Genomic DNA, 27,268 nt, shown 5'->3' with positions numbered 1-27,268 from the left:
TTTGCAATTGCAGCACCCCAGAGAAAATTAAAAATCTTGTCTCCAAATGATGCAACAGTCATGGTAACAAAGCTATCCAAAAATTATGGTATGAAATAAATATAGTATGGAATATTTTAGAACAGCAAAAAGCAAGATACCAATGAAATATTAAGATAACAGATCACACAGTTTACAAGTGTTTGTAGCCATGAGATACACTTCTCAATTAATACAGGACTATTTACTCACCTTTCAGCTAAGGAATGGTGACCATGGTACTGCCAAGACATGGCATTCAAAAAATGCCTTAGCAAAAAAAACCACTTACCCTATAAACTTGCACGCAGTAGTTTAATTAGCACTTTATCTAGGTTGAGTATTTAGAGCAAAATGTAATTCACAGTGCTGCTGATTCTCACTTGTTTTCATTAACATGGAAACGAAATTTGAGTCTCTATCAGACTTCATATCTGTCGAAACAGGTATGACATTTCTGTACCTCTTACTAGAATTCCTTACTCCCTTCTAGTGTGGTTTATTTTATTAAGTTCTTTCTAGAAAAGAAAAATTATTTCTGAAGACCTCTTCAGGAGGTAAAATGCCCATAAACCTTACACAAATTGTAATTTACTGAAAGATACCTATATTTTAATGACAGAAATCATAAAAGTTATTAGAATTGCTAGTTGGCAATCAAAACTAGAATTTGGAGGATAGTTTTGATGGTGCTTATTTGTCTTTTCCTCAGAATGTCTATTTCACTCCAGTGACTAGTTCACTGGAAGCTAAGCTGCCACCAAGAAGTTAAAGTAGTGGCATCTCCTCTTCCATCCACCCTTCTTGTCACCTTTCCCTCTTTAACTTGTCCTTCAATTAAGATTTGTATGCAAGATCCAAAAGTTACAATATCCCCAAACAGTTCAGTTTATTCCATCACGTACAGTAACAGTAATTTTAAATTAAAACCACTGATCTTTCAAAATCCAAGATTTCTGTGTAATCCTGAGCACTGCAGTCTATACGCAGAGCTAATCCCTCCTCTGAGCTGGGCATCATATGAGATGATTCCAGAGATGTCTTCCAGCCTTAAGGACTCAAAAACTCTATGAACTGAGTGATAGCTCCCACCCAGGAGTTTGGAAAAACATAAGCTCTCTTACCTCGCAGAAAGCAGAACAAATATATTAAACTAGGTAACAACTAAAGTAAACGTAGCTGTAAAACATATAGCATACAGTAAACTACAGAGCTCTGTTTTGAAATAGGAAGCCTAATGAAAAGAATCTTCACTAGGTTTAATAGCTGTCAACTATTCAATCAGGACTCAACCTCCAAGAAAAACATCCTAGGAGGGCTAAGGAGATAAAGGAAATTTACTCCTTAGTGACTCAAGTCATCAAAAGAACTGATGGAGACGACTCACTAAGTTACAACATAAGCATAAAAAAATCTATCACATTGATAAATCCACGAATACACACTACATGACATACACACAGATACATATATTCCAGTAAATGCTGCAAATTGGAAAGAGATCCCTAATGGTAGTAACAATTATAATTAGAGTTGTTGACAATAAGAAAAAAAAAATCTGATTTTCCCTTACAGAAAAAAAAAATATATTAGTCCAGTGTATCAATTATTTCCATTATTTCAATAAGATTGCAAAGGAAGCATCAATTTTATTAAGACAGGGAAATTTCTCTTAAAACTAATTAACAGCAAAAGTATAGGAATGTATTTGAGAAAAACCTCCATGCATTACATCTTCACTTTCTGCTTTTAGTTCTGAGTACAGAAAGTCTTCTACTTCTGTGAGGCCTCATTTTCCTCCTGCATCAGTTGCTGAGGATAGTCCTCAGCATCTAAATCCCACAGAAAAAAAAACTCCTAACCAAACAAATGTCATTAAACTACTCAAAATATTGACTATTCTAAGCTGAAGTTATTCTTTAAAAATACAAAAAAATATTATACCTTGAACCATGTTTTGAAATCACAGGTGTATTTTAATAAAAACTAATACTAAATTCGTATTAATGTGCAAAACAGCCACCACAACATATTAAAAACATCAGTCAATATACCCTGTAACATATACTAGTGTATTTTACACAGATTAATAAAGAATTGGGTAGGAGAGTACTCCATTATATAACTTCATTAACTACTGAAAAGCCTCTCAGCATATCACCTGACACTAACACTGTAAAAGACAGAAATGGATTGCAGTTTTGTGTGTGATAGAGAGCACACACACACTCAACACTCCTATTTTACAGATTTAGAAGAAATCATTTTCAAAAAGTTACATTTTCTCTCACATTCACCTTAAGACCAGCCATTTCTGATCTTTAGAAAATGGAAGACGGTTCAGGATCTTTGTTTAGGCAAAGCTAGTTTCTACTTCCCAAAACACACAACTTGCTGGGTTTTTATTTTTTTTTGACAGTATGGTGCTGAACAACTGTGAACTTCCCAGTAAGCTTTGGTTTTGCCATTCTCCTACAGCTGGATGTAAAACCCAATCTGAAGTAAAGCTGACTTCTTTTCAATACATTAATCCTCACGTGATGTTTCAGTCAGGTCTACACTGACAGTTTTGGAAAAGGAAGCAGTTTAACTGCACTAATACTACTCACATTACAAAGACTTTTAGGGGATACCTCACTAATAGCAACATTTAACAATCTCCTGAAAGAAAATACTATTTAATACAATACTATTTAATAAAATACTATTTAATACAATATTAGCCACTAGGCTAATATTTTAAAGCGGTAAGCCCACCTAGAGGCCCCTCAAATTTGTAAGCATCAAGGCGACTGAAGGATTCCAGAAACTGAAACACATTTTTACTGAACAGTATAATGTAAATCTCATTGTACACATTGGCACTCATCTATAGCAGGTGCCAAGTCCTATTAACACAATCTGATTACAAGTGTTGAAAATGTTAAAGAATGAACAATCATTACATTACTATTATTCTCAAAATATGTTACTGCAAGAAATATTTTTTCTTAAGATTAGTTTCAATGTGATTTGTAAAATTCTTAACTTTTCCTCAAAATCTAAACTGAAGGACAGCCAAGTCTCTCTTCGTAAGAGGTGCTCCAGACCCCTTGTGGCCTCTGCTGGACCCTTTCCAGTAGCAACTTGTCTTTCTTGAACTGTCCAGTAGCATCTTGTCTTTCTGAGACCAGAATTGAGCACAACACTCCAAAGTGGCCTCACTAGGGCCAAGTACAACTCAAAAGTTTCAGTCAACTGCAAGTGGTTAATACCTTAGAGTGAAATCCATCTGCAGTAAAAAGTCACTTTCATAAAACTGTTCAAAAACTGTGAGGTTTGTTTGTTGTTTTTTTCTAAGTTTAAGTTAGGTTTACTTTAAGAAAGTAAACTAGATTGGGAAAACAGTCCAAAATATCTGCAACTCTCAAACTGTTAAACATTAGAATTGCAATCTTGTACAGTAAATAGACAAAAGCCATTAACTAGAATAAAAGCACAAATAACTCTATTTTCATTCAAAAGCTTATGTGCCTTTTAAAGACTTTTTATAACATAAGCTGCAGCAGCTTTGTTTTTACAGAACTCATACTTTCAGAATGCTGTATTACAGGTCAAAAATTCAAATTACAATCTAACTTGTTAATAAAAAGAAAATAGTCTAAAATAAGTCAAGATTTACCACAGAACCTAGTTTGTTGATTATAGAACTTGGTCCCATATTGAAATTTGTGTCTTTCCTGCTTCATTATTTTGTCTTGCAGTTACTTGCTCCTTCTCTGAACTTTAATACTGCATTTAAACCACTGCATTAATATATCATTATTTCTGAGCTTTTCTCCCACCTCTCCCATTTCCATTTGCTGTAATACAGTAAAATATTGTATATACAGTGTCTACAAAATAAAGCTGACTAAAAAAGTATCTCACTTTCTCAGAACCTGTGAAAAATGTTATCCACCACACAAAAAGATTGACTGTATACAGAAGGTAGAATCAGGCCCCAAACAAACTGCATATATTCAGTAACTAAGAAAAAAAATCCAAGTATTTTAATTCCATGCCTCTATTTAATCACCTCTAAATCATTTACATCCAGGTAAAGGAAAATCCTACCATGTCCCCTCACTGTTTATGAAGCACTCTCAGAGGATGTAACTGCGAAGAAGGATGCTTTTTCCAAATGCCTTTGCTGTTGATTATTTGAGAGAAAAACAGAAACACATATTCTGTCAAATTTTACGCTTGATATAACAGCTAACAGTCACAAGAAAGGTCAAAATCTTCTTGTCAAATATTTTAAGGCAAAATTCAGAAATAATTTTTCACAAGACAAACGTGCTTAGAAGGTAACCACTTTTAACAGATCTGGAAATCCTTTGAAAAATAAGAGAGAAGAATATATTAATTCTCTTAATAGCAACTTTCTCATTACAACATTCTGTCAATTAATGTGGTTCTGCTGGAGCTAAGAGCCACCTTAGATCCATGGAACCAACATATGAAAACGATTTCTCCCATTTCTGTTAGCTTTATTTTTTTCAATGACAGTAAAGAAATTAAATACAGATCAAGAACTGAACATAACACAAGTATTTTTTCAAAGGCATTTTACTGTTTACTTACCCACAAAACTACTCTCTGGAAGAAATGTCCATCATATCACCAAGTTCACAACTCAGACATGTAATACACTTACGCTACATTCACAATATATTCACAACTTCACGGGCATATTAGAGAATTTTATGCTGCATCTTAGAATTATTCTGGTTTTATTTGAGCTAAAGAAATGTCATGAGAACAGGTAAGTATCAAAACAGACTTCCATGGGAGCATTTCTTACTTTCACAGAATAGACTGCAAATGATTTAAGATGCACTCCATAATTTCCCCTGGTGGGTGTGGATTTGAAGGGCTGCTTAACTGATAACAAAGACTGGGCTAACTGTACCATCATGCACAAATGCACTAAAATACTTAAATGAAAATCAGGTGTCATAAAAGAATGCTGCATTTTAGATTTCCCAAATGTTAAGTTTTCCTTGCACAAAAAACAAATCCATACAAATATTAAAAAAGAGTGAACACTGGATTGGTTCAAAACAACCACCTTCCCCAAATGATTCAAAGATGAGATGTAGTGAAAGTCCTCAATGTTTACTTAGAAGAAAAATTAATCACCTAAGAATATCCTTTATCATGAAGTATTTCTGTAAAAATCTTACCTACTTTTTAATTGAAGTGTCAGTGATAACACAGCAAAATCAACTTAAAACACTTTAAAAGTAGCACTACTTATAGTCACAGTGCACTAAATCTGACTCTTTGCCAGACTTCTGTATTAACAATTTCTCCTCACCAAGCAGATACTAGATACGCTGACTAAATTATAACAAAAAATCCAGTCCACTTGTAGTTGCTATCCTGTAACTCATCTGAGTTCCCAAGTAAGAGAACATGCAAGTATTTGCCAAAAGGAAGCTGAAAGCCGAAGTTTTTCAATGCTACAAAGAGGTCCTGTAGGAGAAACTTCTAACAAGCAAACACTCTCTTTTATATAGTTACATACGTTGCTTACAACCAGAATAGTTCAGTTTAAGATTTTTCCAATAAACTTTTGGCCTGTCCACAAATACAGCACATAAAACATAGAAAAACATGAACAGAGAAGCATAAATGAAACTTTCTGGCATGAAACCAGGCTCCATAATTTTCCAGCTAGTAGTTTTTACAACCTGTAGGCCAGTTACTGTAAAACTGAAGCAACATGAGGTAGACTTGAATAAAGATAGATCTTCATTCATTTATTCATTTGAATAAATGAAGATCTGACTGAGGAAAACAATACACTGTACCAGGCAATTCTAGTATTTGCGAAGTTTAAGGAATTGGTAATCTAAACAAATCCAAAAAGATTAAGAAACATTGCTTTCTAGTTAAATACCCTAACCCAAGTCCACACACAGTAACTCTTCAGCTACAGTGTCTGCTTTCATCAAAAGATATCCAACAAAGACTAGTATTTTATTTATGTAGTATAGACCCAAAGGTCAGAATCATGTTAGGGACACAATGGGGATCACAATCATTAGGGACAAACAAAAACAGCTGGATCTTACCTAAACATAAAAGTTCCCCTATAGTTAAACAAATGTTTAATAATTCAGAAAGAGTGGGGGAAATGAATGAGAAGACTCGATAAGTAAATAATACTTAGAAAGTTATAAAAACCAGCACCATGTACAGAAGAGAAACAAAGCCTGAAGAATCTAATTCCATGTCTTTTTTGGATCTTTTATGTTAATATGTTTAGAAGAGACAACTAGAAGCTATTGTGCCAAAAAAAAGATACACAAAACTGCATTCAGGAACTCTACTAAAAGCAGTGTGCTTTGTGCCACATATAAAACAAAACTAACACAAACACTTTTTCATCCTACACAATTCTAGGCCTAAATTAGTGAGCCAGTAGCCATTTTAGGAAATTATAATGGCGACAAATTTTTTTAGTAGGGCCTGTTGTGACATGACAAGGGGTAATGGCTTTAAACTAAAAGTGAGTATATTCACACTAGAGATGTAAGGAAGAATTTTTTTTACAATGAGGGTGATGAAACACTGGAACAGGTTGCCCAGACAGACAGTGGATGCTCCATCCCTGGAAACATTAAAGATCAGGTTGGACATGGCTCTGAGCAACCTGATGCAGTTGAAGATGTCGCTCCTCATTGCAAGTGGGTTGGACTAGATGGCCTTTAAAGGTCTCTTCCAAACCAAACCTATGTTTCTAAGATAACGTTCAGGAAAACTCATCTTTAAATGGCAAACTTTAAATATATGTAATTGACTCTTTAAGTGTTAGTTTCTATAGAACTCCCCATCTGAACAGTTACAAAACAGCTCTACCAAAACCGATCTTTTTACCAAAAATCACTACATATTAAAAATGCTAATAAATCTAACACCTAATCTCTGGAAAATTAAAGTGTACTTGATGGAAGACAGAAGTATCAGATTTAAAATCCATTTTCTTCAGGGAAGACACAAGAAGAGCACTAGTTCTGGTAATGAGATGAACTTACTCTCACAAAAAGGCCTATGAAATATTCAGGAGAAAAATTATAAATATTTTAATTAAAAAAACCTTTAGCTGGTATCAATAGACAAGCAACTGCACTAAGACAAGTTAATTTCTATGTCTCAGTTTACTTCATTATCATTATTAAAATTTTCTGCTCTATGAGAGCTACTGAAGCAAAACGTGAGAGGTGAAGCAAAAGGTCACACAAAAAAAAATACTCAGAAGGTACTATCTGTAAGAGACAAACCAGATCTATAAACAAGCTTTCCTCACACTACGCAACAGACCCTTTAAAAGGTTTCCTCACACCAAAAAATACTATTTCACTTATTGCTTCTTGGGTGTTTTCCTCTTTCTTTAAACATAGACCCTTTGAATAAAGACAGACTTTTCTAACTGGAGGAACTTATTTTGGCTGCAATTCTCAATGCCACCAAGTAAGATCTCAGGATTCAGACAGGTGGGTGAGTCCAAAATAGGTACCAAGTAGACAACTGAAACTGAGAGTTAGTTTCTTCTTAGTCTGGGTAAATACGTGTACAAACTCCAAGTCAAACTTAACTGCAGTAGCTGAGGAAGAAAAAATGAAAATTATTAAGGCAAACATTAATTTTAGCTTCTTCAAAATATCTATGGCATTTATCAAACAAATTACAAAAGCCTCATTCTTACTTGTCAGAATATAAAAAACTGAAGAACTCCATATCTGAGGAACTTAAGTTGGATAGGCAATTTTTTTTAAATTGTGAGCAGTAATAATTTTTGGAAATAATATTAAAATATAGAATATAGACTTAGTAAATCTGCGCTTTAAGAGATTTTATCATTTTATGATAAAATTGTTATGAAACAGGGAAAAGCCAAGTATGCAAACAGAGTATTTTACAAACAAGCATACCAGATGCATTTGAGGTCTTTCTATTAATAATTGAACAAAAATGGCATCTGCTAAAGCTGAGGCCTCATTAAACACCAAGACTGACAAAGACAGATGACATTTTGCCATTACATATGAAATATCTGAAACATCTGAAAGGCCTTTAGTTTCTTGATCATCAGTCTTACTCAGGGAAAATAACATTATAAACAAAACTAGATAATCTAGAGAACACAGAAGAAAAATTCCTTATCAATTACTGTAGAAGAGAACAAATCTGGAAATGCTTAAAAGCATACTGCAACGCCTAATTTCATGCTAGAGGTTTATGCACATTTGATAGCACATGAAGGTACAAAAATTACTTATGAATAGTCACTTGTTCTGTTTGCAAGTTCACATGAAGTACATATTAGTATTTTCTAAAGCACTTTGTGCAAACACTAGAAAACGACTGCAACAGAGTAAAAGATTAGTCTAAATATAGCACAAAAAATTTATCATATCACCTAAATACTCACAGTTCATACATACAGAAATACAAAATTATAAATTAAACATTGTAACAATTATTTGCTCGAATTTGCTCCAAGTAATTACTGAAAAAATTACTTTAAGCAGCATCCTTGAGACACAAAAACTTAATCTAGAAAGTCAATTATGAACCATCCTAAAATGGTCATAGAATACTTACAACCCAAAGATATCTTATTCCACAAATAGCTTCAGTTTATGTATATAAGCTCATAATATGCCACAAAAAGATGGCTGAAGTTCTGCATTGTTTTCATGCAGTGTCTTTGCATACTAAAAGCAGATGATAGTTAAAATAATTTTTCCTACCTGACAATGTAATTAAAGGCTGAAAATAATGTATGTAGTTTCTGAAAATAATATGAGTTGAATATTTTAAGGCCTGTTAAGAAAGTATTATTCTTGCCTAAAGGAACAAATTTAGTATCCAAAACACAAAGGAATAGAAGAAACGCATGATTTAAGAATCGCTCCACTGGTGTATATCACTGCACTCCTGCAAAAATAAAAATAATTTAATGCTACTGCCAAAACTAGAACCACCCACGAAACCACAAACTGCATATTTATAAACTGCTTGCTCAAAGGCCTATAGCAAGTTGCTTTAGGCACAGGAAGAAACTTGATCACTGAAGTAAAACCACTGCCAAGAAAAGCAGGAATGTTTTGTCAGGTTGGTGTTTTTTAGTTCCATGTTTAATGATCTGCCTTTCTCCAAGCTTGTTTTACCTTAAAAGGCTTTTAAAGTGTCAAACATGAGCTACTGCTTCCACAAGTATGTATGCTGGATTGCAGTAAGGAGGTAATTCATGTCTCTCTCTATAAAAAAGAGCTTTTATAAAGCATCAAGAAACAAAGACTTTATTTATACAACCTCTCAAAACTTCACCAGCATCAGCCTCACTAAGTATACTAAGCTGTCAAGATAAAATAACCAACATTATTAGAAAACAGATCAAATTTGAAAAGATCCTTGGAAATTTTTTATTAATTTCACTGGGCATCTGCCTTAGTCTAGAGTAAGGTAGGAAATGATTCTGTGAACAATTCAAACTGCTTACGCTACTAGAGCTTTTGAGCATAATACTATCAGAAGATGGGATAAAAATACAATTCCATTCACTTGAGAGGCACAAAGTGCAAAAAACTACTCCTGAATTAGAGAAGTCCAAGGAAATCTGACAGTCTTGTTTCAAACAAGTCTAATGGCTTAACTTGCAAGTTAACGTAGAGGTGAGGGATAAGACACGCCTCAGTAGGCTCCAAACAGTAAGAAATGGAAAGCTACATTTATAAATGCTCCAAAGAAGGACAAAACTCTTAGAAGAAAAACTAAATATGGTGGGAATATGAAGCTATGAACTTCACTCTTGTTTTGCAATGTGTTTTTTTGCTCCCTTCCTCTCATCTGTCTTACAGCTTTTGATACAAGTCCACTACAATCTCCACTGCTGAAGCAATCTCCACTGCTTTCGTGGCTGCCACTTTATGCCGATACTTACACAACATATTTGAGCAGCAGTGCTCCTGTAAGAAAAACTGAAGAAAAGCAAAACATCTACAAATAATTCCTGAAAAGACTATGAGATTAAAAAGAAAAGTATTTAATATACGAAGTCTTACATGAAAGAACACGAAGCATTCAGAAGTTGAAACTCATTTCACAGGAATCAGTTCCTTACATATGCAAGTTACACTTTGAAAAAGAGGAATTTCCACGGAGGGAAGAGGGCAAGGACATCCAAAAATCTTTAAACTATCAGGAAGATGACCTGTAAGTTTTTATTGCAACTATTGTTTCATCAACTACAATAATCACCTATTTCACACTGTTACTACAGAATTAAATCTGTACACCATAAAACTAAGACTACAACTCCTACATATCGTAGATACATGAAAACTATTTTAATATACTAAATCCAAATCACTCTAAGCTGGTGACATGAATAAAAGTATTTCCTGACACTGGAATTATTTGGTAAAAAGGTTCCAACTGAGATTTAACAGTGTAAATCTAAGCAAGTGATTCGCAACTGGATAGTAACCACTGCATGTTTGAACAATTAATGTATTAACCAGCACTCAGAAGTACTTTTTTTAAAAAAGTACTTGTGCTGTTGAAAAATACAATATTGTTTTCAATCACCATCAGCAAGATCCTCTTTCAGACAGAGGAATGTACACAAAATAAAAATTACCAAAATACTACAGGAAAACAAATTTCCCAATTAAGATACCAGGAAATTAGAACGCATATATATTGAGATATAACAACAGATTTTAACTAACCGACTTTTAGAAAGCAAGGGAAAATCTCTAAGCAATATGGAAGTGTTTATCAATAACTTATCTAGAACCAGATTAGTAAATTCTTTAGGCATCACTAGGCTGCCCATTAGACTAACAATCAATGCAATCAAATTTCTAGTGTACATCAACAGAAACAAGAATGCTTCAGGAAAAGAAATCCCCCCACAGAAAATATTTTTATCATCTGTAACTAAACAAAGTAACTGGACACTGCATTAAACTTGATTACAAGATGCTTTTCAAAAGCAGTTATACTTAAAAGAATCAAAGTTTAATGACTTAGGGAAAAGATAGAGATAGAAACTTTCAACAGGAAAGTGTAACGCTGCAGCCCTATATGAGAGATTCCATTTCTGGTTGTCGCACTTACCATTTATCTTCCTCTTTTAGACTGAACAGTAAAAAGGGATAGGATATAAGCGAAGAAAGCTTACTTTTCAAAGCTTTTAAGAAACAAAAACAAGGATTAGAAACAATTATTATTGTCCTTCTAAATGGTTGGCAAGAGAATTTAATATGTTATAAGGATTATGCCGAAAGAGTTTATCAAGACCTGATATGGTAAAAAACTATCCACCAGTATAAAAAAATGCAATTCTTACAAACAGTCAACTTTTAAACTCTTAAAATAGAGAATAACTTTTTCAGTATATGTACAATGGTAATCTGAGACTAGAAGTAAGTACCAGAAGGAATCTGTTCCCAGTAAACAAGTATTAGTAAGAACAAATAAAAACAAATCAGTTGTATAAGAAATTCTAAGTTGAAAACAGATTTGATGTATCATTTTGCAATCTCCAGACATAGTTCACAATTTTTGTCTGCTGCAAAATGCAAAGGTTTTTTCAATTCCCATTCACACTACCTAAGTACAGTTATCTAAAAAAATGTTGTAACAAACACCTACAAAATGACAGGCGAGCTTAGTCACAGAGCTGCCCTGATTAGAAACTGCTGCTAAAGAAAGTAAGTAAACACGTAACTTTCAATTTTGTTTCATTCTACCCTTTTTTTAAGGCTCAAAGAACATCAGAAGTAAAACACACGTCAAAACATGACCAGAATACTAAAGACTAGTCTAGATAAAAGATTTTTGTCATATATTATTGTATATGCCACTTCATATGACATTTAAAAATACACCTGTACTACATATTCCTTTACATATAACTTTCTGCACTTTCAGTAGGGCTGTTACTGCACAGCTACAAATATATATTCTAGTAGTGCATAATTAGTTCTAGATGAACCCAACACAGTGGGGAGGCTACATTCTTCCAAACCATTCTTCCACCTTTGCCTTTCCCCTCCAAAAAAATTCAACGTATAAAAGTCACAAAAATTGTGCATAGTGATTGAAGTGCTTTCCATTCGAACCACTCCTCTTCCCTTCTTACCCGACATTTTTGCCAAGTCCAGCACAGCAACTTGGAATAGTTTCTATTTACACAGAGTTTGGAATTTTAAAACGTAGATAAGCAATGAGGATGGCCAAACTGTGGCAAGCAATTCAAGCACAGAGACTAAATAACATTTTCTCAAGACAGATGTAAGAAGAAAAGCAAGTTAATGGCTGTGGTGGCCAACGTTATCTGGTTTTCCCCAGCACTCCAAGCTGCAGAATATAGGCCACAACCTCCTAACAGGAATGGAATCTGCGGGAGCTACTGCTACCCCAAGCCTGTGGGTTGGCTCCCCAGTTTCCAGCCGGTGCAGTTCTCTGCAGCAAGAAGCACGGGCCTCACACAACAGGCAAAGGAGCATTCTGACAGGTAGCTTACAGGGTCAGAAAGTCAGGTGACCCTAAAAGATGCTACATTAAGATATTAAGGTGAAATGAAATTTCACATTTGGCAGTACAGAAGTCACAATCAGTAAGTACTATTTCTAAATTACGTCAGGCAACTGTTATATGCGATTTACCAAAGTCTGTTTAATAATATTTGGAACACACTAAAGGACAGTATGAGTTTTGAACTCCTGGTCTTCATCAGCCCAAAAAAAAGACATGCTGAAAGCAATTTTCTTTTACAGTGTGAGCACTTAAAGAAATAAAAGACTAACTGCTTTCTGATCCAAGTCCCTCAAAACACTGAGTGAAAAATCAACTGATAGCTGTTAGTAAAACCAAAAGAACTATTTTGCTTTCTCCCAATCTTTACTAAAAACACTAAGTGGCAGAGGATGGGAAAAATGTCCTGCCAAGAGCAGGAAATCATTTATTTTCTAGCATCTCTTAGGATGTCCCAGAACATATGTAATAAATTCTTTGCAACCACACAGAAAATTTTAAGGTATAGAATGTAAAATAGGTATTTCTTTCACAAAAACAGAAAGTAGCTGAGAAATCAGCAGTTCATTTCTGATTCATGTATCAAGTTGTATCTGTGAAGGGGAGCAAATTTCCCTCCTGCAGACTACAGTTGTTATAATAACATAAAAGAGCATTGTGTGAATCGCTTATTCATTGCTTCCTCACCAGGAATAGCTGTAACAGTAAAAGACAGCCTACTCATATGAAACTAAAGCATTTACAACACAGGTTGCATTCATTTAACTGAATTGGTTGGTAGAGAGAGCCATATTCCTTTACCAAAACAGATCATCATGAAAATTTAGAAGCTGACTCCTCTGATACCACCATTTTGCTAGTCCTGCAGAGGCAGAGCATATTTAAATTACTAATATAAATAATGTAGAAATTATAGAAGAGGACAATTTTTCCCCACCTTTATAATCTTTCAGTCTCCTTTAGTAAAGATTTTTATATTTTCTTCATCTAGTTTTACAGTAGAGTCAAAAAGAAGAGTGATTTCAGGCTCCATATGAAATTAACACTGCCCATTTTGTTTCTGGAGTATATTATTCTCAAGGTAAGCATAAACCAAAACAAGCAATTCAAACAAGCTTAACACCATAAACTGGTTTCAAATTTAAACCTTCAAGTAGACTAAGGCACCTCCTCATGGAAACATCATTGATTCCCATCCCCTTTCCCAAATAAAAAAAGACAAATTATCTAAACACCTTAAGGTAACTGAAGTGTTACATCACCAGCTCGTAGGAAAAATAACAGTGATGTCATCATACAAGAGAATAACTACACTACTGAATATGCACCACTTCTCTCAGGAGAATGACGGAATTCTAAATTAAAAACAGTAAACATGAAGATGGCAATTCAATAGCTAATACAACAAATAATACAATAAAAAAATTATTTTGCAATTTGGACTTTCATCATAGATTTTGACTTACATTGTCCATGAAATTTGGCTTAAATCCTCCTTCCTGCTGACGTCGTAATTCCTCCTGTTCCCTCTGACGTAGCATCTCTTCTTCACGACGTCTGTGTTCTTCTTCATGTCTAGAATATTTTTCAAAAATTATGTCAACTTAGTATCTTCACCTGTTCAGTCTGCTACTCAGTCTCGGGACATAAGATCGAGTGTATGAACAAAACTGGTCATTACTTATTTTTTTACACAGTGTAAGGCACTAATCTACTCCACTTGATGAGTTGGAATATTATTGAAGTATTTTTAAATTTTTTTAAACTGGAATCCAGGTAATTGCAATACCAGTATATACTATGTAGTCTTTCAGGTACATACTGGTAAGCAGGTTAAAACTTTTTAACAAGTCAGTATGGATTAAAACATTTCAATACTGCCAACACATTTTTAACTCTGAGTTTGTGTTGTTCTTTTTTCTTAACATTTATTGTGATATTTAACACAAAAAGTATAAACTTAATCAGCATGATGATACTATGTCTATTTTCTTAAATTCTAGCAGAGACACGAAAACCAGTATTTGCAATATACCAGAACATAAAGTGAAATCACCCTCCAAAATCCCATGTCAGACTATAAAATTGCAATGCTACAGTTCTATATGCAGATCCCCTGCCCATAAATCTTAGAAGCATGTTCACATCTATCACAGCTATGCTGCAGTGACAAGGTTAAAATAAATATGAAATAAAAAAACTATGTTAAGACATTTCTACACTATTTAGAAATCTCAGAAATTTACAACAGAACTAGTAGAGCTGATACAAATGAAAAAATTCAAGGAAAACTTGAAACCATTCTTTTACTTTAGCATTATATTAACATTATCAGAAACAGCACATATTATGCTTTTGAAAAGCAAATTTTTAACAGCAGAAACACTTCTATTTGGTATAAATAGCAAGCTCGACAAGCTGAAGTATCTAAATTCACACAGGCCTAGAGCAGCTGCACACCACACTTTTGCACAGTAGAAGACAAAATACCTCAATTGTATCTGCTTGCGTTTTTGAAGTTCTTGATTTCGAAGTTCTTCCAAACGCCTCAATTCTTCCTGACGACGCATAAGATCTACCGGGATCAAAAGTGTATTTAAATATAAAAGCTGTCAATTAATAGTGTGGCAACATAAAAATTGTTATTATTGTAGGGTTACAGTTATAATATTCTAATTTTAAACAAATTCATCAATGCATTTAACTCATTTCTTCCCATAAAGCTATGAAAAAACACACTGGATCTATGGCTCACAAAGGCAGAAAGGTACAGGATGGGCAAAGTCTCCACAGCAGGTTATGACAACAGAAATCTGAAGTCCTCAAAGAAAAGGAGAAAAACCTCACAATCCCTTAAATCACATCCTGGTTTTACATCTGGGGCAGGGCATCAGTGTTCTCACAATGCCGTATACTGCTAAAGTCATACTACCAATTATGAAGTACACTACACCTAGTACACTACTAGTACAATATATATGGACTTACTCATACTCTCCACTATCTATTGCAGACCACTATAATGGCATACATCAGAAAAAAAAAATTATATTAATTTCTGTGCATGAAATTCAAACCTCCATGGAGATTTATCACATGACTCTATAGTAACTTAGAAATTACTCGTATTTTAACCCCACCACAAAGGAAGAGCCATAGCCTCTTTAGAAGCACTTAAAATGCTCTTAAATAGCAGGGCACAACTCATAGTTATTACTTTTGCTGACCAGCCATATTATTGATTCCTGCCTGGAAATTTATCCTTTCTTCAAAGAATACTAATTCCACCTTTTGTTAGGAAGTAGTTCTTTGTCTTTTCTATCTTCAGAGTACATTGGTCACAAGACATTATTTATAGACACCACCAGGAACATTCCACCCATACAAACTATTATATGCCTTTTATGTTTTAGTTCAACTATTCTGCACGTTTCTCTATGTGTTTCTTCACTATACTAATTAAAAAATCTTTTTAGCTATGCAAATCACTTTCCTCAAAATTGCATCAACATAAATTATCATAACTTAAAATTTTACTTTGATATCCCGAAACTACAATGACCAGTATATTTTGTCCAAATATCATGTATTTGTTTTCATTTCTAACAAAGATTATCAGATTTTTACTCTCACAACATCCTTATTGACATTAGAAGTCTTTTCTCAAGCACATTTTGCAGGATTGCTTTTCCAATCTCTTCTGCAAAACTAACACACTTCACACTTGAACAGAATATGACTACATCAAAGATTCACTCAAATCACAAAGTCTGAGAGCCACTTCTTTCCAACAGTGCTTGCCATAAAAGGCCTGGCCACTGTTATCCTGATACTTCAGGAATGTCACAAGCGCACTATTTTTCCTTTTAAATAATCTTCAGAATATTTCAGAGTGCAAGTGTACTCTTCTTTTAAAATGAACCTTTAGGTTGCTTCAGGGTATCAGAGATTAAGAACTGACCCACTCTATACTCAACACTGTCCACTGCGGGACAAGATGTTTCCTTTTCAGTTCTTTGTTCTTTCAATTTTATGTAGCATTCCCTATTTCTCGTGCACACCGGCACAGGATTTCCTACTTTCTCTCCATTAGTAATTGCTACAAATTTATCATCTACTGTCCTTTGCTCTTAAGGTGTAGCACACTACTTTTCCCACTGTTCTCTTAATTTTTTTTCCATTGTATAGCTGTGATTATTGCCTTTGCTGAAATTGTTAGTATTTTAAAGTTCAACATAGCAATTCATGATTCAGTAGCATTTGACAACAGCAGAATCTTGGCACAAAGCCTTACAAGCCAAGGGAAAATACTGATATACAGGTTTGGGCTGTGCACAAGAGCCATTTGTATTAAAAGCTCTGCAATTATGGTAATTCTTTACTGACATATGTTGGACACGGGCTCTTCCTCCGAACTGAAAAAATCTGCAGTAAACCAACTGTGGAAAAAAAACCAAAAAGCCTCTGCACTTTCTTGTGCTTCTAAAAGGACAACATCTTCATTTTATCCTCATCCTTCCACACAGCAGATGGAAGAAGGTAAAAGTGTACTCTTATCTCAGAAGTTAATCCTACAAGTTGGAATACCAACTCCACAAAGACTTTTAAGCAGTTTTACCTGCTGATTTTTCAGGCTCTAAAAATGGAAAATAAATGCCAAGCTTCCACTAATTGATATAAAAATTAAGCTTCTGCTTAAATTCAGTCACGCTTCCCAATATTTTCATAATCTATTTAACCATCATTATGAGAGAATATTTATAAAAGCTTGACACATACCACAGTATGTAGACCAGAAATATCATGTAATTTACTTACACATGGAAACACGTATTCTGCTTTACAAATTACTTCTGACTCAGTCTGTCAAAACATGACACTTAAAAGTGAAAAATTACACATATCAAAAGAATGAAATCTACCTTCAGTATTAATACCACACCACAAAAATCTGAGTACTTAAACCAACACATTCTAGAGTTCAAGTCCTACCAACTCTCACAAAGCAGTTTCTACAAAACCTTCACTTGCGGGAGTATATGGGACCAGTAAGCTCATTATTTCATCTTCTTTTTAGCTCCTACATAATTAAAATATTGCATTTCATATTTTATAATTACTAATGCATCTTTAAATCTGACTTAGTGCATCAGGTATACAAAAATATTAATTCTAGGTTCTGATGCCTTAGAAGTTTCATTGCATCTTTCTTAAAAACCCTGTGATGCAATCTCATTAATAAAACTAATATTCTCAGCATGGTATAAACTTAGACCCACAGACACTGTTTAGACCAATAACATTTAGAGGCAGCTAATCTCTAAAAAGAAAAAAACAAAAACAAAAACATAACCTTATTTTTATACATATTGAAGCTGGAGAATTGGGTTTAAAACAGAAGGAATACTTACTAACCCCTAGATCTTGGAAAACATCTGCGGGTGAATCAGCAGAAATCTAATTAGCTGAACAAAATTCCAAGTTATCTGGTACCAAGAAAGTACTCTGCTAACTGAACTGTGAGGGGAAAACAAATCCTCCTCCCACACTAACAGAAAACACATTTCCTCACTGGAATATTAGCACCAAATGCATTTATGTTCTAGTGACCCTTTAATGGGAGCAGTAATTCTCTTCCTTTTCCATATAAAAGCAGGGCTTAACAGCTATTTCAAAAGAGGAATATCTTTTCCTTCACACTGTACTTAAAAGAAACCTCAGTATCTACAAAACACATCTAAGCTGCTTTCCCATGTTTTACCATCCAGAGCTTTTCTATCTTAATAAATAGGCTACTGTCATATTGTCTCACTCAACATAATTAAGGTATGATAATTTAAGAAAAAGTAATCCCTAATCTTGCCCTCAAATACAGGCAACAGGTGAATGAATTCTGAGAAAATATAAGAGCACGAGTTCTAGAACTGGACCATTAACACTGTTAAATATTAGCAATTAGGTAAGTCAATGGTAAATTTATCCAACCTGTATCTTCAGCATGGAACCATCTTAGGAAATATCTATCACATATACACACAGAATTAAAAATATATGTCTAATTGAAAAGGGAGGGCTGTATGGTGTATTATAGGCATTGCTGTTATATCCCATTAACATGTACATTCCTCACCTGTAAGATACAGCTATGCTTACACACAAAGTAAACACTTTAACATTTTTTCTTGGAAAGTAAACCAAGAAACAACATGACAGTTGTCATTTCAGGTGCTGCAAAACAGTTTATGATGTTACTGCGCTCTGTATTAGATCTTACGCTTTATATGTTATTATATATATAAATTATGTTTTTAGTAATTATGCTCTATATAAGACCTTATAAAAACAGCATGGCTTCACACTGAAAGCATTTGTGCCTAGTCAGGAAAAAAAGGCTAAATAAACTTTTTCCTAATGACAACTTTCAGTTGCAGTAGTTTTAAAAATACTATATAAAAAATGAAGTACGTTCCTTTAAAACTCCTTCCCAATTACGAAAATGTTTTAAAGCTTATTTTAGAAGACTCTGCATTTACATGCAATATATTCAAGCATTTAGGTTCTCTAATTCCACCAGTCTAGTGACTAACCTAATCTACCCCATATACTTTCAACGTTCCCTCCAAGTAAGCAGGAAAAAAATTAGACCAGTCCCACACAGGGAGGTCATACTGTTAACAAAAATGTCCCTTTGTAAGTGTAAGCTTTAAGTAAAGCCAAGTAACTGCAGCAAACAACTTCTGCCAGTTAATTGGGTTTAGGTTTCGAAATGCATCCACTACTTAAAATCTCATCAAGTTCACATCACTTCAAAATGACAAGGCATTCTTATTCAGTCTATCAAACTACTCGTTGTACTGTCTTATGATCTAACACTCTGAGGGATAAAAATTTTTTTAGGCAGCCATGATCTCCCTTTAGATTTAAAAAACAAAAACCTTTAGTACTTGCCCCGCTACTGTTCTCTCTGCCCAAGAAACACAAGCTTCACCCTGCTCCATTCATAAAGATAAGGTTTGAAAGCAATTGCTAAAGAATCTTTTGCCCCAATTAGGAAAGACAAGATGTTCAAATAATCACAAAAAAGGGATAAATAATCTTAAAATTTGAACAACAACAGAAATTCACGGCAACTGTGTGCTATTTTGAGTTGTTACACACATATAATACTAGGCACATATCAGACTTCTCAGCTGGGTTTCAAAGGAAAAAATGTAACATTAGCTACTGGAACATTTAATATCATACTAGAGGTGTGCAAAACAGCTACAAGTACAAGCTATCATTTTATTTTTCCCTGCACATGACCGGCAAATAGTACTCAGTCCTATCTAGTACCATAAGGAACATCAAAAGTGGAAAATAATCTTTACTGATGAGTGTGAAGCTACTATTCAATTATTTTACACAAACTATGTAACTAGACAAATTTAAATGAAGAAAACAGACCTAGACAATTGCCCCTTTCTCAGTTTCTTAATTCATTTCTGCAAATCATTGAGAAACATGTGTAAGGAGAAATATTACCTCCTTTTTCTCAGTTAAATGCATTTCATTGAATAGTGGCTGGCAAAATCTTTAAGTATAACATACAGCATGATATGCTACACAAAAAAAAATCTGTGACAAAACAAATTTAATACTAGTAGATTATCCAGTATTACCTTGCCTCATCAGCATTAACTGATGCTCATGCCTAGCTGCTTCCATTTCTGCCTCTAGTTTCTCTTTGGCTTCTCTAATGTTCCTGTCGACCTGCTCACGCTGTTGCTTTTCCATCTCATCAAGAGCCTTCCACCGTGAAGCATACTCAAACTCAAACGTTCCAGGCTGAGCAAAACGTGGAGGTTGTTCTCTTTCCCTAATAAAAATTTTGCAGTTAAAATGTACAGAAGGACACGTTTAGATCAACAGCTGCAACAGCCAGAGCATGTATAAACAATAACTTCAAGTGCAGATCTGACCTTACATCAACCTGCCAGATGACTATATTCCAAACCAGACAAAGCTTAATTCAGCTGTTAAGTCAAGTAACAAAGTAACAGAGACAGTTTTCCAAAAACTGTCCAATAAAGATCTGCCCAATTTATTTAAGATAAAAATTCATATTTACACCAGTACAAAATGCCAAGGTACAACACCAGATTAACTGTGTTCAGCCTTCTAAAGCAAGTAGTCAATTCATAAAACCAGTTATTTAGATAACTATCAAAGCTTACTAGACAGCTCAGAATATTAACCAGAATCTGTACACATTAAAAGGTGTCAACATTTTATTTCCTGTTCTAACACTAATACTGTACCTAACAGTCACCAATTTTTAGGAAGTGCTATTCTACAGCCTTACCAGAATACACATTTTAGTTTCAAGCAATATGATTTTTAATGGCAAACTACAATACTAAAAATAAGTATTTTCAGATTAGGTGACTTCTCTACCTCACGATCAAGACTCACTTTTTCACGTCACGCTCAAAGTTTTATCCGAACAGTGGAAGCTGCAAAGATGTACCATCCACTGAGTTTGCAAACAGTTAAGGGACTGTTCAGAGAACATAAAAATCTGAGGGTACACAAATCTCTGCAGGATTAGACCACACCCCTAATCCATAAAAGACTACAGCTTGTCTGGCAACAGGCTCCCACTGACTGCAGTGTAGGTCAAGAATCTCTCTACTTTAAAAAACACACAGAATGTAAAACCAACAAGCCAAATCAGAATTTTACTATGATTAAAAAATTCTGGGAAGGCTGTGCTTAATCCTTTGACACAAAACAGCATGACATACAACACAGTACTTCCTGTTACTCAAATCCAAAAATAAATCTGTGTATATTTATCAAGGTAACTAAGTACATAAATCATGTTTTATAAAATAAAGCTAACCACAACTTACTTGTGGTACTGTTGTGTTTTTTGCATTAGCTTCTCTGGGAGTCCATCTTCATCATCAAATTGCTCCATTGGTTCTACAACAACAGGTCGAGGTGTTCTGGAAAACATTTCCAATTTAATAACTGAATCATAGATCAAGCAGTTACAGTTATTTTAGCATTCTGAGGAAACATTCCAGAAAGCTAAAACGTACTCTATAATTCCTGTATCTTGCCTTAAATCATAGAATGTCAATGAATCCTGATTTTAAGAATTACCTTTGAAAATAATTGTTTCTATGCCCAAAACCAGCTGTTCAGCCCAGAAACCACAACTTACTTCACATAGTTCTGTTTGCTATGAAAGAAAGATTTTTTAAAATATCAAAACCATCTACCAACAATTACAACATACTTAGGAAGGAACTAAGTATGTTGTACTTTTTGGTTTTTATCAGTGAGGCAACACCGGGGCCATGATTATACTGAGAAAGCCTCAAATTCAAAACAGAATAACACAACCTAATTTGATATTTCTACAGACTTTTAGAACTTATTATTGAAAGTTTTTCTACAATTGAAAACACCTTGGTAATTTGGCATTAATATTCCAGTGATAATGAGAAAGACATTTCTGCTTAAGTTGTTTAAAACCCATTCTTTGAACAACCATACACTCACAAATCAGAATCCTAATTTATCTTTGAAAATCACATCCTTGAAATGTAGTAACTAGAGGCAAGTACTAGCCAGTACTGCCAGAGATAGCAGTATAAGAATCCTGAACTGTGTAAAAAACTCTCTGCATCAGTCTTGGGAGCAGAGCCTACGAAACATACTTTAAACCGCTAGAAACACCAGCACTCATTTATTATGTTCCACACCTTTATTTCACCTTGCAGATCATCACCCACCGCTTGGTGCATCCAGTCTAGATTAAAAAGATGAAGTCTGGAATCACAGGGCACAACCCAGCAACTGTTTCTTCTGATGGTATCTGCGTGGCAATTGATGACAGTTGCTTTTTAAACGCAACTGAACTGTTGGTGCTAACAAGTTATGATTCAAAACAATTTTAAATCTATAGATCCTTGTTTCACATGTCTAGTTTGATACATTTAACCCATGAATTTAAAGATTTTCTTCTCATCAGGCAAAGAGTTTTCAGCTAATAAATGTGATTTAGACTCTGAAGCAAAACTTAAAAATATCATGGCACCAGATTCATGTTAATTATCTTTGCAATTGTGCTTTAGGGAACATGTCAGCCACCTAAGCAAGACAAAGATCAAGTGCTTTTTATTCACCGAGGCCACAGTTAGATGGTCAATTCAACTAATCTATCCAGCTGGTAAAACAAGACTACTACCCCTCATATCCTGGCTTCTTCCCCCCGCCACATCTCTCACGCCAAAAATAACACTCATGTAACACTGGAATAGATTAGTTCCCTTGTTTGGCTCACCACGCTTCCATTCAAATACTAATGCCAAGAAAACCCAGGGGATAAGAATAAATTGCTGGCACCTCCTGATAACAGTAAAGACCTATTCAGAATGAATTCACTATGTAGCAACCAAATCAGCTCAGCGGCACACGAGATTTATGAGATTATCTCAAGAAATAGGAGTTCCAGACCCCTTACCCACCTGCAATCTCCTTCTGATAACATTTTCTCCTGCACCTGACATTAGCAAGCACCATCATGTGTTTAAACAGACCAAAAAGAGCCCAAGAAAAACTGAATGCTTTTCTGTTGTTTTAGCAAGCACAAGAGGCTTACGGAAATATCATGAAGTTCTCAAGCAGACAAAAAGATCAACAGCACAGCCAAGGTAAGAAAAGAACTACACCTTCCCCAATTCAATGGCAGCAAGTTTCCAGACTGTGAAAGCACAGTCTTATTTTCCCAGATGAGAATCAGAAAAATAAAAATTAAAAAAAACATGACTATTCATCATTTCGAATAGTCTTTCAGAAAGCATTTGAAAATGTCACTTGTGAATGTGGTCAAGTACAGCACTGAACAGCTCTCTTCAGCACTTACAGAAATAAGAGATGTAGGAGAAGGTCTGCAATTTGTAAGTTTGCTTGCCCTAGAAATAGAAGTTTTCCAGAGATTATTGTTATAAACCTCGGCAGAATCTCAGTCTTCTTAAGAACTAGGAAATGCCCACGAATACAGCTTTTGTTCACAGCAGAAAGATACACTCACACAAATTCAAACAAAAGCCGGGGAACTTACGTTGTTAGCAAGAATGCCCCATCACTGCATCTTTCTAGAGCTTTTCGTGCTGGAGGTTTTGCTGCAAACTCTACGAAACCTTTTCCTGTAGCTCTGCCACGATCATCTACTACAACAACCGCTCTTTCCACTGGCCCGAATTGAGAGAATGCTTGTTCCAGCAGCTCATTAGAAACCACAGGTGAAAGATTCTTGACAGTTAAGGCAGCTCCGTGTGTAGCAAATCGAATTCGAAGTGGTCTGCTCTTCAAAATAGTACCATCAAGTTCTGCCTTCGCTATTTCAGCCAGGGTCCTAGATTCCTTTATCAAGATATAAAATATTTCATAGATTTTATTTTCAAAGACAACAGATGCCACTTTCATGTGTCCCCCCACAAGAAGCAGCAAAGTTGCTTTCTTTGACTTGACCACACTAGCATCAGGGTCATTCAACCTTTTCCCTCACCAATTATAAAAAAAAAACACCGAAGTTCCTGTCCTTTGATTGAAGAAAAAAAAAAAAAAGGCATCTGTCATCCCCTATGATTTATTCTAAAAAATTACACACACACTAATCTTTGTTGCACATTTGAGGACTTAACAAATTTCCATTATGACAGTGCTGCCCCATAAAGGCTTTGAGTAGAGTTGAAAACTTGATGCTTTTTCATATTTACCTACTCAGATGTTTATATTCTGCATTCCTAGCTCCACATAGCAGGAACAGTATTTTCAAAGACTACACTACAGCACCTAAGACGTTTTGGTTTGGCTTCTTGTTTTGCTTTTTCATAAGTGAAAATACCACACTTGCCCTCAATGGATGTCCAATTCAAATTTCATCAACAAATGATGAAATCACCTTCTCTGCTCATATCTTCTCACATTTACAGGCTTTCTGCACCCACATCCATGAGAGAGTGTGCATGAACAACTGCTTTTTTTCCTCACTTCACCGAGTTTGATACCTGCAATCCCTTAAAGAAATTATTCTTAAGATCTTTCTCCACAGTTCAACTGACTAGGTAAGCTAATAGATATATATATATAAACATTTCCTGAACATAATGGAAAAGGGAAGTTCACATAAAAGCTCTATCTGATCTACATTACATACAAAACTGAATAATGGCATGTAAATACATCACACTTCCTCCAGAAAATTGCTATTTCAGGCTAGGGAACTCTCAGGGTAAAAGATGTATGGCAGAATGCCACAAGCATTTAAAGATGACAACCAAAAAGAAAAAAATTGCTAGCCAGTAAAATATATGAAAAAATCATATTTAGAGACACCCAAGGAACCCTAAACCTATTCTGAGAATGATATAAATAGGAGCATTCTAGACACGGCAGTCATGAAAACCAAAACTGCATACTAAATTGACATTTAAATATAATATCATAAACTTTCCGGATGATTCCTTTTTTTGCATGCTCAACTCGAGCATGTTTGATCAAATACTGTATTACCCCTAAAAATCCCGTCTTATCTGGGCACAAGTGATTTAAACAAACCAAGGTCCCCCGTTCTTTGCAATTCCATGATTGTATGTTCTGTTTTCACGATGTGTGAGCAGCGGTATTTCGAAATAATTCTGCCCAGCACCGATGGGTGAGGCGGGGTCCGAAACGCCAGGGGCCGGGAGGGCTACTCAGAACGAAAGGCTTTGGCTTGCATGTAACAGGGGAAGGGGGAGAAAGAAGAGGAGGGGGAGGGACCAGCGCTAGCAGCGAGCGGAGAGAATGAGAGGCAGACATTGCCATTTTTTACACCCGTCGAAAAAGAAGGGAAGGGGGCGGGGGGCAATGGACCGAAGCGTCCCGCTTGCAGAAGCAGCCCCTGGGTCACGGGGCAGCCACAGGGGCTCGCCCGGCTCCTCACCAGGCGGATGAAGCCGAAGCCACGGTCCCGATTGATGAAGACCTCGCTGGGCTCCCCGTAGCGCTCGAAGAGGCGCTTGAAATCCTCCTCGGTGATATCCGTAGGCAGATTCCCCACGAACAGCCGGCAGCGCTGAGTGTAGCTCTTCTCTCCAGGTTTGAGAAAGCTCTTGATATCGATGGTGAAGCCACCCTCCTGCTCCTCATCTCCGCCACCTTCTTTGCTCGGCGCCAGCGCCATGGCCGCCGCCGCCTCACTCTCCGTTTCTAGGCCCCGCAATCCTTTCAGGTTGCCGCCGCCGCCGCCGCCACCCCCCACCATGCCCAGCGGCGCCGCTGGGGAGCTATTCTCGATCCGCACTTGCTTCAAGTTCCTATTCGCGGCCATATCCGCTCCTTCCTCGCCGGTTCTCGCTCGGGTGACGCGGATCCCAGCTCCACGGCCGCCGCCTCCGACCCTCGGCCGATTCAAAATGGCGCCGCCGCCAGCCCCGGCGAGTTGTAACGTCCCCGCAGAAGCCCCGCCCAGAGGCAGCGCTCCCGCTCACGGCCGTGGCTGCGCCTACGGCTGCCGCCCGCGGCTCACGGCGGTCCGCCCACGGCTCACGGCGGTCCGTCTTCGGCTCCGCAGAGGCAAGTGCGTGGCAGCGGCTGCGCTGCCTGAGGGGGATAACCCGCCCGGAGGTTCCCTCGGTGCGTGACTCGCCCGCACGGAGAGCAGACGCCGGCGCAGCCATGTTATATTAGAGCGATGGTCTCTTCAGCCGGTCCCCAGGCAGAGGAGCCCCTCGACGGGGTCTGTCCCGAGGGAAAGGCAGGGAGGTGAGATGCCCTGGTGGGGTGTCTGGGAGGGAGGCAGGCGTGACACGAGAGACGCTGAGGCGGCTGGAGGGACAGCCCTGGGAATCACAGAGTTACGGAATCACTTAGGTTGGAAAACACCTCTGAGATCGTGGAGTCCAACCTCTTACCCAACACCAACATGCCAACTAGGTCATGGCACTAAGTGCATGTCCAGTCTTTTCTTAAGCACCTCCAAGAACGATGACTCCAACACATCCCTGGGCAGTCCATTCCAATGTCTAATCATCCTTTCTGTGAAGAAATTCCTCCTAATGTCCAAACTAAACCCCCCCTGGCACAGCTTAAGACTGTGTCCTCTCATCCTGTCATTAGCTGCACGGGAGAAGAGACTGACTCTCACCTGGCTACAGACTCCTTTCAGATAGTCATAGAGAACCATAATGTCACCCCTGAGTCTCCTTTTTCTCCAGGCTAAACACCCCCACCTCCCTCAGCTGCTCCTTATAGGACATGCACTCCAGAGTCTTCACCAGCTCTGTTGCCCTCCTCTGGACATGCTCCAGCACCTCAATGTCTTTCTTGTAATGAGAAGCCCAAAACTGGACACAAGACTCAAGGTGTGGCCTCACCAGTGCCAAGTACAGGGGGACAATCACTTCCCTAGTCCTGCTGGCCACACTATTTCTGATGCAGGGCAGGAAGGACCACCCGGGCACTGCAGTGGAGCATGGGAGGACCTGAGGATGGACAGGACAGGAAAAATGTACACTGAGGCAGATGTAGGAGACGAATCTCAGTGAAGAGAGGCCTTGTTATGTCTGCTGCTTCTGGAACAATTTCTTACAGGGCAACAGCTTTCATTATAAAGGGGATGACTTTCTTCTGA

General features: G+C 36.5%; 1 protein-coding gene across 10 annotated transcripts in view; it reads right to left on the bottom strand.

Moving 5' to 3' along the window:
• The window catches only part of PSPC1 (paraspeckle component 1), a 61,848-nt gene extending 35,767 nt beyond the window's left edge, over positions 1 to 26,081 (bottom strand). For 4 of the 10 annotated variants that reach the window (XR_007903057.1, XR_007903056.1, XM_051779128.1 and 1 more), the window contains exons 1-6: positions 25,580 to 26,081; positions 23,714 to 24,015; positions 21,492 to 21,587; positions 20,259 to 20,455; positions 15,088 to 15,172; positions 14,064 to 14,172 (exon numbers count right to left, since the gene is read on the bottom strand). Coding sequence is in view for 6 of the 10 variants with exons in the window: in XM_051779128.1 (XP_051635088.1) it covers positions 14,064 to 14,172; positions 15,088 to 15,172; positions 20,259 to 20,455; positions 21,492 to 21,587; positions 23,714 to 24,015; positions 25,580 to 25,966 (1,176 nt within the window). In the remaining 4 variants the exon portion in view is untranslated. Of the gene's footprint in view, positions 1 to 3,540; positions 4,190 to 14,063; positions 14,173 to 15,087; positions 15,173 to 20,258; positions 20,456 to 21,491; positions 21,588 to 23,713; positions 24,016 to 25,579 lie in introns of those variants that run through there. The other 6 variants (XM_051779133.1, XM_051779127.1, XM_051779131.1 and 3 more) reach the window with 3 other exon arrangements.
• Positions 26,082 to 27,268: the final 1,187 nt, after the last annotated feature.

The sequence above is a fragment of the Manacus candei genome, unplaced genomic scaffold, assembly GCF_025592945.1.
Source record: "Manacus candei isolate 608988 ecotype Guabito, Panama unplaced genomic scaffold, ASM2559294v1 h1tg000014l, whole genome shotgun sequence".
Classification (NCBI taxonomy): domain Eukaryota; kingdom Metazoa; phylum Chordata; class Aves; order Passeriformes; family Pipridae; genus Manacus; species Manacus candei.
Note: the sequence above shows the minus strand (reverse complement) of the source record. Positions and strands in the feature narration are given on the sequence as shown.